The 12743-nt window shown below is 35.2% G+C and overlaps 1 protein-coding gene across 2 annotated transcripts; it reads left to right on the top strand.

Moving 5' to 3' along the window:
* The first annotated feature begins 599 nt into the window (after window positions 1-599).
* On the top strand, window positions 600-5323 carry ppp1r3cb (protein phosphatase 1, regulatory subunit 3Cb). 2 transcript variants are annotated; one of them, XM_065242607.1, is made up of 2 exons: window positions 600-624; window positions 3040-5323. In XM_065242607.1, exon 2 carries the CDS (start codon window positions 3068-3070, stop codon window positions 3989-3991), a length of 924 nt encoding a protein of 307 aa, XP_065098679.1. In that variant the 5' UTR covers window positions 600-624; window positions 3040-3067; the 3' UTR covers window positions 3992-5323. The 2 variants fall into 2 exon arrangements, with proteins under 2 accessions (XP_065098679.1, XP_065098678.1); XM_065242606.2 differs by lacking the exon at window positions 600-624 and adding an exon at window positions 2260-2454.
* Window positions 5324-12743: the final 7420 nt, after the last annotated feature.

The following is a 12743-nucleotide window of genomic DNA, read 5'->3' as shown; positions in this document are numbered from 1 at the left end:
GGGAAGTAAAAAAATGTGGTTTTAAATAGTTCAGTGAATAAGCTTATGTTTAATTTCCCTCCCTGTCATTCCTGGCATTCCATTATAGGTGGCTGTATAAGGGCAAATAAAGACATAGCATTGCAAGCTCTGTCATGTTTTACAATCTGTTTGCTTAATACTGTAAATGGTAGCATTTCTAGTGATATGAGGCAACCACACCCACCTTCTATTGTTTGTCTTCACCAGGAAATGAACCATGAGCAACACCACTCACTGCCAAAACAACAGTTGAAAGTCTTTCCAAATTACTCACAATATACAGTCAAAATCTTTACAAAATATTCAAAGATCAAACATTAAACATAGGTACATTCGCATATGCATGCATTTTAATACCTAGAAATGGTTCACCTAGATCAATGACTCTCAATTCCCCCTCCGTTTATTACTGTAAACAGAAGTGTAACCTGGCTTTCTGTTGGTGGCTAAACTTATTGAGTGAGGCTGATTATTTACTTCCTGTTTTGCAAGTGGTTAATGGCCAAAAAGCTTCTGGAAGTTTTTTTTCGACCTTTTCAGCAAGTTTACATTTAGATTTTGAAAACTATCTCAGACATCCTCTAAAAGGAAGATTATTAAAAGGTAAGAGATATCGTTTGTCAAGATATCTATTATTTAAATGAATGTTGGCATTGAACAGAATTTGTTATTTTTAATTTAATTGATCAACTCGAATATCTGTGTGTTTATTCTAGCATTTTGTATTTGTCTACAACTGTAATAGCCTACTTTGAGCATACTTTTCTCTGGATTCTACATTTTTGCATAGCAAATCCAATATTAAAACCAAAGATTTGCTAGAATAGACTCCAGCTCTCCATGACCCAGAATAAGCAGTATAGATATATTACATTTATACTATACCTGCATAGTAATTGCATTTTGTGGATCTAAATTGCCTTCTTAAATTATGCAATGAATAAAGATTTTTTAAAATATTTACTTATATGATTTAAAGAGAAGGCCAGGACAGAGTCATTTAAAATTCAGTGCATCCAGACATTCATTATATCAGTATGTACTCTATATACCTTTATTTTAGCTTATAAATGAAATACCTGTTTTATGGCGAACAGTCATGATTACTATTATTTACTTTCAGATTTTCTAAGACGACACTATATTACTACTGTACAACATCTTAGTATTTTATTTTCCCACTGATTCTTTAAAAAGAACACTGCTAATGCTTAAAAACTTAAACAAACAAGAAAACAAGAAATATATTATTTTTCTATATATATTAAATATATATATCTATTATATATATATATATATATATATATATATATATATATATATATATATATATATATATATATAAAATAGTAAATAACATTTGTTTCGAAAAAGAACCATGTCCAGATGAGTGACACTGCATCACTACTCACAATCATGAAATACTGTCCTTGAAATATGCCTGATTACTTTTGATAATTTTGATAACTTTTTATCAGAGCTAAAACGTAATTATCGCACCACTTTGCACCAGTGTTGCAATGGGTAACTGACAAATGTAGGGCACATTACTCAACAGGCTATTGAGATTGCAACAGACAATAGCTATTGACCTGTACCGTAACAGCTGTGGGGTATGACAGCTTTATTAATGATTAATCTCAACACCTGACAGCTTGCCAATCATTAGAAATTAACCCTACTTTATCTAAATGGTATTTCTGTGCATATTCATATTTGGTTTTTATTTTTGTGCCTTGTTAAGTGCAGACATCACAACAAAGCTATGGGAATGGACTGACAACGTTTATTTGTATATTTGCAAGAATTAGAGACAAACCATAACAAATTTGTTATATTATCTACACGTGAGTTTGTGTAATTTCAAATAATAATACTAACTTTCACATTTGTACTTTATAAGTCCCACAAAGAGACTTTATGCAAAAGTATCGCGAGAGAGTGTCGATGGAACAGCTTTTGAATCACTCTCGCGGTGCTCTGATGTCATACTGCTCTTCTGGTGCTTTGGTCTCTGAGTGCGCAGGGTGACATAAAGTCGAACACGCCTACTCATAAATCTAAATGGGGGTGAAGTATTTTGGACTGATCCGACTAGCACGCGCGCTCCGTATGATTCTTTCCTGCTCGCTGATTGCACGAGCCCCTCTGTTTCCTGCTCTCTCATTGGCTGTCATGACGTGTTCACGTGAACCAATGCGGTTAGGTTTTAAGGCGCTTGACTTTTGCAGTGCAGCTAGACTGTGAAGGGGGCGTGCCGGTGCACCAGATATCCGCTGCTCCTCAACGGGCTTAACGTTATGATGTTTGAAAAGGTTTTTAAATAAAATTTGAAAGCACGTAAGAAAAATCCTGCACTTGATTCGGGTGAAGCAGACCAAACGGTGTCTGTCGTTTTGGTAAAATCCAGAGTTTTTCAATGAATTGCACCAGGTAAGATTACTTAATGCGTCACAGTCGAGCGAAAGAGAAATAGTCCGTGACTCGGTATCTATTTGAAAATATGCGTATTATTTTACTTTTATTAGTATATATTTAGATGGCAAGAAGTTATAAGTTTTGTTTTGTATACAATTTTACGTCAAAAGTGCTTGGAAAGTGTTTGCTTTGATAAAAAAATCAACATTTCATATTCTCTAGATAAAGATTAAAGTTTCAATGAAAATGTATACTGTTAATATAAATATAACGATCGCAAGACGCTACATAGTGATGAGACTTTGAAAAAAATGTCTATATATTTTTTGTCTTTTAAGAAATTGTGTTTATTCGTGCCATGTTGCTTCTGGACTTATTCCAGTTTTCAATGCGACATCAGATATATTTAGTCATATATTTAAAATTATATATTTTTTACAAGTTGCATTTATTGTAGAAATAATTTTGATTAAATCAGAATGGTACTAATATGCCTTAATTCTTATTTGGCAAAGTCTTTGTCATATGGACGTTACGCCTTCTTTTTTTGTATCCTGTACTGGTCGTGCTACAGTGTTTATGATTGTTTCTGTATTACAGGGTTCTTCATATCCTGAACCCAAGGCCAATGCCAGGTCCAATTATGCCCGTGGATGTGGCTATGAGAATCTGTTTGGCACACTCGCCACCTCTTCACAGTTTCTTTAGTTCATATGAGAACTATCAGGAACTACATAAGAGGTCCAGGAACTTAATCCACCAGTACAAACCCCTGAGATCCTGCATCAGTTCCAGGACAGAAGTTGAAACAACAGACATAGAATGGAAGAATCCCAAGACCAAAGCTAAGAAAAATGTGGTTTTCGCTGATTCCAAAGGCATGTCATTAACGGCAGTCCATGTTTTCAAGGAATTCGAGGAAGATGCATTAGACTTGCAGTTTGAATTAACAGACCTGGAGGAAGCCATCGTTGGCATGAAAGTCGAAAAAGATAAAAGTTTCGTTTTGGACTTCCCACTGCCAGCTGCAGATTATCTGGACTTCCGAAACCGTCTAAAGAAGAACCTGGTATGTTTGGAAAACTGTGTGATTCAAGAGCGATTGCTCACCGGCACAGTGAAAGTTACCAATCTGAGCTTTGAGAAAGTCGTCCATGTTCGAATAACATTCGACTCGTGGAAAACTAACACTGACATTCCTTGCACCTACATGAATAACGTTTATGGTTGCGAAGACGTTGACACTTTCTCATTTTCCATCGACCTTCCGAGTTTTGTGCACCAAGATGAGCGGGTAGAGTTCTGCGTATCCTACAGAACAAACGATACGACACACTGGGACAATAATGATGGGAAAAATTACAAGTTGATACACACAGAGAACGAGCACAGTCAGGGCAACCACGTCATGCAGACAACAACAGATTTCAAGAATCAAGCTAAACGGCCAGAGATGGAGTTCGATCAGTTCGGAAGCCCGAGGACATCGAACGGCTTTTTCCCTGAGTGGCAGAGCTGGGGCCGCATTGAGAACACCACACCCTACTGGTGACATTAAAAAGGCCCACTGATGCATTGATGAAACCGTGGTTAAAGCACAAATGCAGACTAGTTGAAATGAGACATTTTGTCATCCGAACAAAAGACCTTTTTTGGCCGTGTTTGTTTCTCAGACTGCAAATTTCAATGAGGTCGGTGAATGATTTCGGATATACACATTAGATACACTTAATATAGGGCTCCATACTCGGGCTCCAAAATAATGCAAAATTTGAGACCTAACCATGTTAACACTATTTGATGCCAATTACTGAAATTAAAAAATCTAATTATATAGCACTTTACACAGTTTCCTAGATCTGAGAGTGGAGTAAAACTGTAGTTAACATAGATGCCTTCCTACATGTGATTCTCAGTAATTGTCAATTTTACTGTATTACAATGGCAACATATTTCTAAATATCCTTGTTTGAAGTGAACAACAAGCATTTGTTCCTAAATGTATTCTTCACTTTACTATTTTGTTAGCTTGAAGGGTAAACATTTTGGTTGAAAGCATCAGGCTTACTCTCCTCTGAAGTCACTGCATTTTGTTAATCCTGCTTGTGAAATGTGACCCAGTAATGTCTAATAATATAAGTTATCCTTAAAAATGAGATGAACCAGTATGATTTTTTGTAATGCTCAGATTATAAAATGCAATTTTCTGGTACAATATAAGATTGCTTCATATTGAAGTTATTTGTATCTCATTTCATACTACCAGTTGATCAGCCACTTTCTAGCGAATAAAATAAGCATGACGCACTATAAGGAAGTCCATGAAAGATAATGATGCCCATTAAGTGCTAGATTCCTACTACTGTACTTCCAGAATTTCCTACGTCTGCTCTGCTTTTTAAAAGCTGCGCACTCAGTTGTATTTTACACCTTTTTCCTGCAACATTTTGCTGCTATGGTTTTGTGTGTGTGCCTGTATTTTTTGCTGCGTGGTTGATGATGTGTGTGGAAACTTCCAGTGTGTTTGGATGGTAAACAATGAGGGTCTTTGGATGTAACTTTATGGTATTCATAGTAAGTGAGGAAGAGTGGAGAAATAATATATAATCCAGAATGAGGTTATTTGTCGCGTTTTCACGCTTGTTTCCCCTTTTCTGCTGCACTTGATGTCATGATGTCGATGGTTAATATTGATTGTGAACTGTGATGAACTCTGCTAGCTGCTGTAATTGTTGAGAGGGATTACGTAGGTTGAATGTAAAAGATGGTTTGCACAAGCTATTGTTTATGCCTACATATTTTTCTACTGCAAAGATGTTTGCTTGGAAAATTGTTGTATTATACTCTTTGTTCCTTTTAGAAATAAAACCTAATGTTTCTATAATCAGAGTGTCCTGTGGTGCTTTATGGTTTGTAGTTTTCATTTCATGAATGCATTTGGTAGACGCTTTTATTCAAAGTAACTTAAGCATGAGCATATATTATGCATTCTCTGAGAATTAACCTGTATTGAAAAGTCATTTTAAAATTGACCATGCTGACAAATATTAACTCCCTTAACTAAATCAAAGTTCAGCTGGAAAATGCCAGTTGTTTCTCTTACACAGGATCAATTACTAGAGGAAATGTTAATCTGTTGCCAATGTGCAGCTGTATTTTTAAGGGGTGCACGATTATGACAAAAATCACAAAATATTTTCACATTATATTGATATAGATATTTTAAGTTTTGAAATTTATAACTTTAAGTGAAGCAGCTGCATGGTTAATTCTAAACATCCAAAACTTAATAATATAATGTAAATAACAATAATTATGGGATTATATTGTTAGTAAAAATACATATGAATGGCTAAAGGACATGTCAATTTATTGATTTTAACATTTCTGATTCACCGTTAAATTTTTTGCCCAAACATACTGTTGATGCACAAAAATTAGCACAAATGGACAGCTGTAATCGAAGCTTTTGGCCATTATGTAATTTTGATTGTAATCTGGATTAGTTTTTTAATTAATTGTGCAGCCCCACGCGCTATAAAAAATGCAGCAAGAACTTGGTTTTGCAAGTCAATTCAACCAAATATTTTAGGTTTTGACCAGTGATAAGTTGACATAACTTATAAAAACAAATTAAAATAGTTGAAAAAATGTATTTGTTAAGTTAAAGTAACATAAAAATATATGTTGATTTTACAAAAATGCTGCATTTTTTACAGTGTAAGTTAACTAACTAAAGGTTTTCGTGATGCTGTTTACAGACATTATTTGATTAGAGCAATTCTAGTTTTACAGTATGGATTTGACATTTGCATATACATTTTCAGAGAATGCATTTATTACCAATATACAATTACATATATTACATTTACACACAATATATAATTACAGAAAATCTGTCTATATGTGTTTCTGTTTAAAAGTATATAGATGACACAAGTTTTAAACCAGAAGCAATAATACCCAACAAATGGAGAAGAGATGACTCTTCAAAAGCATGTATTTACCTGATGAAAAAATTATTAAATAAAACATGCTTTAAAAACTTTAATAAAAAGCTTGCGTGGACATTTAAACCACCAAATTTGAGATCTGAGATGAAAACCTGCAAGGTGGACTCCTTACAAAGTTTCCTCTGAAAACAGGAACTCCAGTCCATTCATCATCCTTAACTATATACTGTATATATACACTGTAGTGCAAATATTCCAGGACTGTTGTTAATCCTTTAGACACAAACAGGTCATCTACTGTTCCATATACATGCATCTCCATGAGCAAATGCAACATTCAGAAACTGATGTTTCGTGCATTGGGAGACTTTTTGGTTTCGAACCATGCTGACCACAAAATGATGGAAGCAAAGTCGCCATCCATAAAGCCTACTACTATAAAGCTGAATTACCAAATTGGAAACAAGATGCAAACCATTATTCCACAATCATGGTATTGTTTTTTGTGTAACGAAGGGGATGCGAGTTTTATGGGAGTAATTCAAATCGTGTGTTAATGTCAAAAGGCCCTTCAGCCCAGAACTGGCAGAGTGTGATGCATTACAGCCTTCTTCCATCAAAGCACCACAGAAAGCCAGACGTTTGCTATTAAACCAAACCAGTTAGAGTTTCAAAATCATTATACCTGTGTCCAAACAAAATGACTTGTATAAGGGTCTAATGCCAGCTGGGCATTACTTGAATGGGACCAATATGCTGCCCCTAAATGTTGCAGGAAGAAGTGACGACTTACTTAAGAAGCACAAACGGTGTACAAATAGCCGCTTGAATGTGCATGGAACAGTAGACCATCCGGGACCTTTATGGTAACTCATTTCAATTTGGGACATACTCATTTTAAATTCTAATACTATTTAGGACAGGTAGGATGCCAATTGAGACGCAAGGCTACAGAAGCTCTGTCTAAGCCTTCGATCTCAGATGAGAAGATTCTTACCTTGTAGGTCATAGACGGTCACATCGTTTAACCTCAGGGAGCTTAACAGGGATTACCTGTATCCCAATGATAAGTCGGTTGTGATTTGCTTTAAATAAATGCACATGCTAAGTAACTAATATCTTGATGAACAATGCTGTAGTGATGACAATTGAATACTTTAAACTTATAACAGTCATAGTCCAACAAAATATATTTGGTAGTCCAGTTTATATACAATGAAAATGCAATATTGTTTAAACTGTATATTGCATCGTATAAATATTTTACATTACATAATCTGCAGGGGCATTGCACAAGATCTTGGGCCCTATGCATAGGCAGTCCTGATGGGCCCCCATGCCCCACCCCATAATATAATCTTCCTTTGGGGCCCTGGTAATTAGTACTGGGTTTACCCCCAGTCTGACGCCCCTGATTATCTGCAATAGTCAAATGATTGGCTATGCAATATATTGTGTGAAGTGTTGGTGATGGAAGAATTATTTTTAGTATGCTTATGTAGTTGAACCACTTTCTGTGACATGCATGCTCTAAATACAGATTTCCAGACATCAGCCCATGCTCCATGTGCCTGGAACACAACAAACCAAATTCCCAGTTGTGATATCACCCTTATCTCATAGGATTTCCTAAGTATTTTATTAAGCAGATGGCTGTAGTGAAGCAAACTAAACTGTACTGTATGATAGAAAAAAAGCAGTAATGAAGCCCCACCCCTAAACCCAACATCATGGATGAAGGCAGTTCGTACTTGAACGTACCAATAAGATTATACAAATTTGTTTGAATTCATGGAAAGTAGACACCTTTTCCAAAATATAGGAATTCCTGTGAGATGTATGTTGAAACTTTACCCCCCCTCTCTTTCTCTCCGTCTGTATCTTTTTCTTAAATATAAATTTACAGTTTTGTATAATGTACATCTGTAGCAGATCTGAACATTTTAGTATAAACAATATACAAAAGTACTGTATTGTGAAAGCATTGCTGATGTCTGATTAAACACGACAGACTGGCAGACAAACAGCTGATTAAAATTCCAGCTTTTATCAAGCCGTTATAAAAGAGTCTATAAAACAAGCTTTGGTGAAAGCACGCATAAGAGAGACACAAAACAAACTGCTGAATTTGGTAAAACATCAGCTTCACTTTCAGGTCAACGGTAAGCGAATGGTTACTTTTAGTCAGTTAATAACTGGAGATTATGCAACCCTTATAAATCAATTAAAGTAATGTTTGTACTTGAACCCATACCAAACACACACACATTTCACATCTAAAGAGATTAACAGTTTAATGTCAAGAATGGAATGGCCGAGTTGAATTTGGGGGTACAATAAATCAATGATCTTGACTATTCTGTCTTCAGTATAACCCTAAATTTATCATCTACATAAAGCAGAATATGACCTCTGGAAAGCACTCGAGACTCTCCTACATAACTGCATGCTTCAAGCCCAGGCTAGAGGACACTGAACCTAATATTACTCAGCACTTTAAATTCCCATACGTGTATCACTCAGCGATTGGCCCGTGTGAGTGTATGCACTGGGAGAACTGGAAACTGTTCCTCCACATAGATCAGGGCTATTTTAAGCTCCCGAACTAATCTGTCTTCTGCTTCAGTTGTCGGCAACTACTAAATGTCAAGCATAGTTTATGATATACTAGCATTAGAATCGATTAATGGGGGGGCACTTTTTTCCCACCATAAACTTATAAATAAACAGTGAACACTGCTTTATTAGATTCGGTTGGGAAAGTGGGTTTGCATGTTTGTCACGAATGTCTAGTGCTTTCATTAAACAAGTGTGTAGTGTGTAAAGGTGTTAAGTGTAGGTGAGGCAAAACTCACATGTGGTTTGTGTGTCTGAGATACATTACCTATTATCTGATAACCGAGATGATAATTTGTTTGCGCAAGGTAAGATTTAAAAATTAACCAATATATAATTGTTATCACATAGTGAAATAAGTTATCTAAAAGCTTTGATCTGTACAATCACAGAGCCCACTTTAACATTCCTCAGACGTAAACCACATTTGTTGGCCCGCAGCTTATCTGAGTTAAGCATTATGGGCACTATGATTGGTAAATAAATGGGTCAGCCAACTTTATATGACCCAGTTAAACAAAACAAATTATATCTCAGACAACACAAATTAAAATTTGCAATTTAGGGGCGGTTTCATGGACAGGGATTAGTTTAAGCAAGAACTAGGCCTTAGTTTAATTAGGAAATATAACTAGTTTTAACAAACATGCCTGTGGTGCACTTTGAGGCAAAACAAAGGGCACTGATGTATTTTAAGACATTTAAGTGCAAGTTGTTTTCAGTTTGGACAGCTCTTATATTTATTTTAGTCTAGGACTAGTCTAATCCCTGTCCGGGAAACCGCCCCTTAGAGTTTTTAGTCACTAATCTTTAAGCGAGAACAAAGGTACTATAACTTAATAAATGGTCTTGTTATGTAATTTACACATTGGAATGGTTACTAAAATGAATAAAGGGAGATAATGGTTGGATTTGTGTGTGCTATAACTGCAATTAAACCTAATATGCATGAAAATTGTGTAAGCTCTGTTAACATGAACGTTGAGCTGCTGATTTCACAGTGATTCGGCTGTTTCTGTATCTTTCACACAAAGCACATTTTGGTCAATACTGTAGACCATACATTTTTAAATAGCATTGATCTGTGCTGAATAGGGAGTAACAGGGCTATTACATAATGATTTGTAACAGTGAAATATTTTGTGGAGTCAAATAGTAGGATTTATAAGTTTTATAACAGTTAATGCTTTACAGTATATTGCCTTTCTGATTCAGATTCATGCTAATGTTATATTACACATGCATTGCTTGTATTAAATTTCTTTAGTATCATATTTTTATTGCATCCTTTTCTTTTTTTATTACATTTTCCGTTTTAAAATACATTTATATTCAATCCATATACATATTATAACTTAATATGTTATTATTTATATAAAGACCTCAGCAGTGTTGTAGTCTTGAGACCATATTTTAATGGTCTTGGTCTTGGACTCGTGAGCATTTTGGTCTCGACTCGTACCCGAATACATTTGAAATGAGACTTATTCTCGAATCCGCATTAGTCCCTTGTAAAACATATATTACTGTTTCTTTAAACTGATATAAAAGTGACACGAACAGTGATTGGTGATTTTTTGTGCGCATCAGACTGGCACGAGTCAGATGGTCAGACCTGAGGAGGTTTTTGCACTGCCATGACTTTTATCTCATGGCAGTGCAATAAAACGCACCCGTCCAGTGAAATTTAAACATTACACTGCAAAAAATTATTTTCAAGAAAAAATGTTCTTAGCATTTTTGTCTTGTTTTCAGTAAAAATATCTAAAAAAATCTTAAATTAAGATGCATTTTCTTGATGAGCAAAACGACCCACAAAAATAAGTCTAGTTTTTAGAAAAAAATTATAATAATTAAGTGATTTTGTGCATAAAACAGGCAAAAATCGGCGAATGGGGTAAGCAAATTTTTCTTGAAATTTTCTTGAATTTAGTGTTTAAGAAAAAAATTCAAGATTTTTTGCTTACCCCATTTGAAGATTTTTTGTTTTATGCACAAAATCACTTAAATTTTATATTTTTGGTCTAGAAACTTATTTTCTTGGGTCGTTTTGCTCATCAAGAAAAAGCATCTTAATTTAAGAATTTTTAGATATTTTTACAGAAAAAAGACAATAATACTAAGATTTTTTATTTTTTTATTTTGCAGTGTAGATAAGCCGCTGTTTCCCAAATTATAAGACGGTGGGGCTAAAACACAGAGTGGCGCTACACATAATTTTCTCAGACCCATCTTTATGTGGACTCGGTCTTGACTCAGACTCAACCTTTTCTGGTCTTGGTCTTGACTCGGACTCAACCCTCTCTGGACTCGGTTTTGACTCGGACTCGAATGAGCTGGTCTCGAATACAACACTGAACCTCAGATGCAAAGTGCGTCTAACATGTTTTCTTGTAAATGAGCATTTTTATCAGATAACAAAGCTGTATTTTTGAATGGTCTGAGGCCATTAAGAAGATTTAAAATGGAAGAATTGCATTGACATATAATAACAAGAGCATTTGGTTAGTGTCAGTATCTCATTTTTGACAGAAGTTAAATTTAGAGGTTTTTGCATCTGAGCTCCTCATATACTTTTCTTCTAAATTTTCTCTTGATTGGCGGGCGTAAAGGGGACATATCATGAAAATCTGACTTTTTCTATGTTTAAGTGCTGTAATTGGGTTTGCAGTGCTCTTATTAACCTAGAACATGTAAAAGAATAACCCAGTAACTTTGTTTTGGTAAACCATTCTCTGCAAACATGTGAAAAATTGGTCCCCTTGTGATGTCAGTAGGGGATCTTATTATAATTATACCACCCCTTCATCTGCAACTATTCAACCACGGCACTGCCATTTAGGGCAGAGAGAGAGAGAGAGAGAGAGAGAGAGAGAGAGAGAGAGAGAGAGAGAGAGAGAGAGAGCACAGTTGACAGCACAGTTGAGTTTCAATTTTAACAAACCATTATGGCAATCAGTTTGCATTTCATCACCTCATTTGCATTTAAAAGGACACACCCAAAAATGGCACATGTTTGTTAACACCTACAAAGTAGCAATTTTAACATTTTATAATAAATTATCTATATGATATTTATAGCTAAAACTTTACATACGTACTTTGGGGATACCAAAGATTTATTTTACATATTAAAAAGTTTCTAAATATGTCCCCTTTAAAGAACAGGATATTTCATTGTCAATTAGTAACTTTGACTCTGACTAAGTCAAATGCATGCCCTGGTTTTTGTGTAACCAGAGATGCTCCAGTTTACAGGAACTGCTTAAATCAACAAAACCTGTTAGGTCTGTATTGCTGTAAACTATATCAGTAGCTGATTTTGCACTCTCTTTTCTAAACGCATACAGTGAGAAATCAGCGACTCTGCTGTTTGGGAAGAGATTAAACATTACTCATGACTGTGTGGACAGGGCCTGTAAAGTAGGACACAAGCTGGGATTATCATGGCCAGTGTTTATCTCTCCTGTATGAAGACTAGGACAAATGTGAAAGAGAGAACAATTAAAGACTGGTCATATTCCTCACGTAAGCACCTGGTAAAATATTAAGTATCCCATGCAAAAATTAACCAAGGTTTTATTGTGGCAAACGTGTAGTAACCATGGTTTTTTGTGTATTGTTTTTACTATGGTTTTGGAAAACCATGGCTATTTTGTGGTTACCAACCATGGTTTAACTGTAGTAAAACCATAGTTAATTTTTGTAAGCGATTCAGTGGATTATTTTAGGGCA

The sequence above is a fragment of the Paramisgurnus dabryanus genome, chromosome 1 (genome assembly GCF_030506205.2).
Source record: "Paramisgurnus dabryanus chromosome 1, PD_genome_1.1, whole genome shotgun sequence".
NCBI lineage: Eukaryota > Metazoa > Chordata > Actinopteri > Cypriniformes > Cobitidae > Paramisgurnus > Paramisgurnus dabryanus.
Note: the sequence above shows the minus strand (reverse complement) of the source record. Positions and strands in the feature narration are given on the sequence as shown.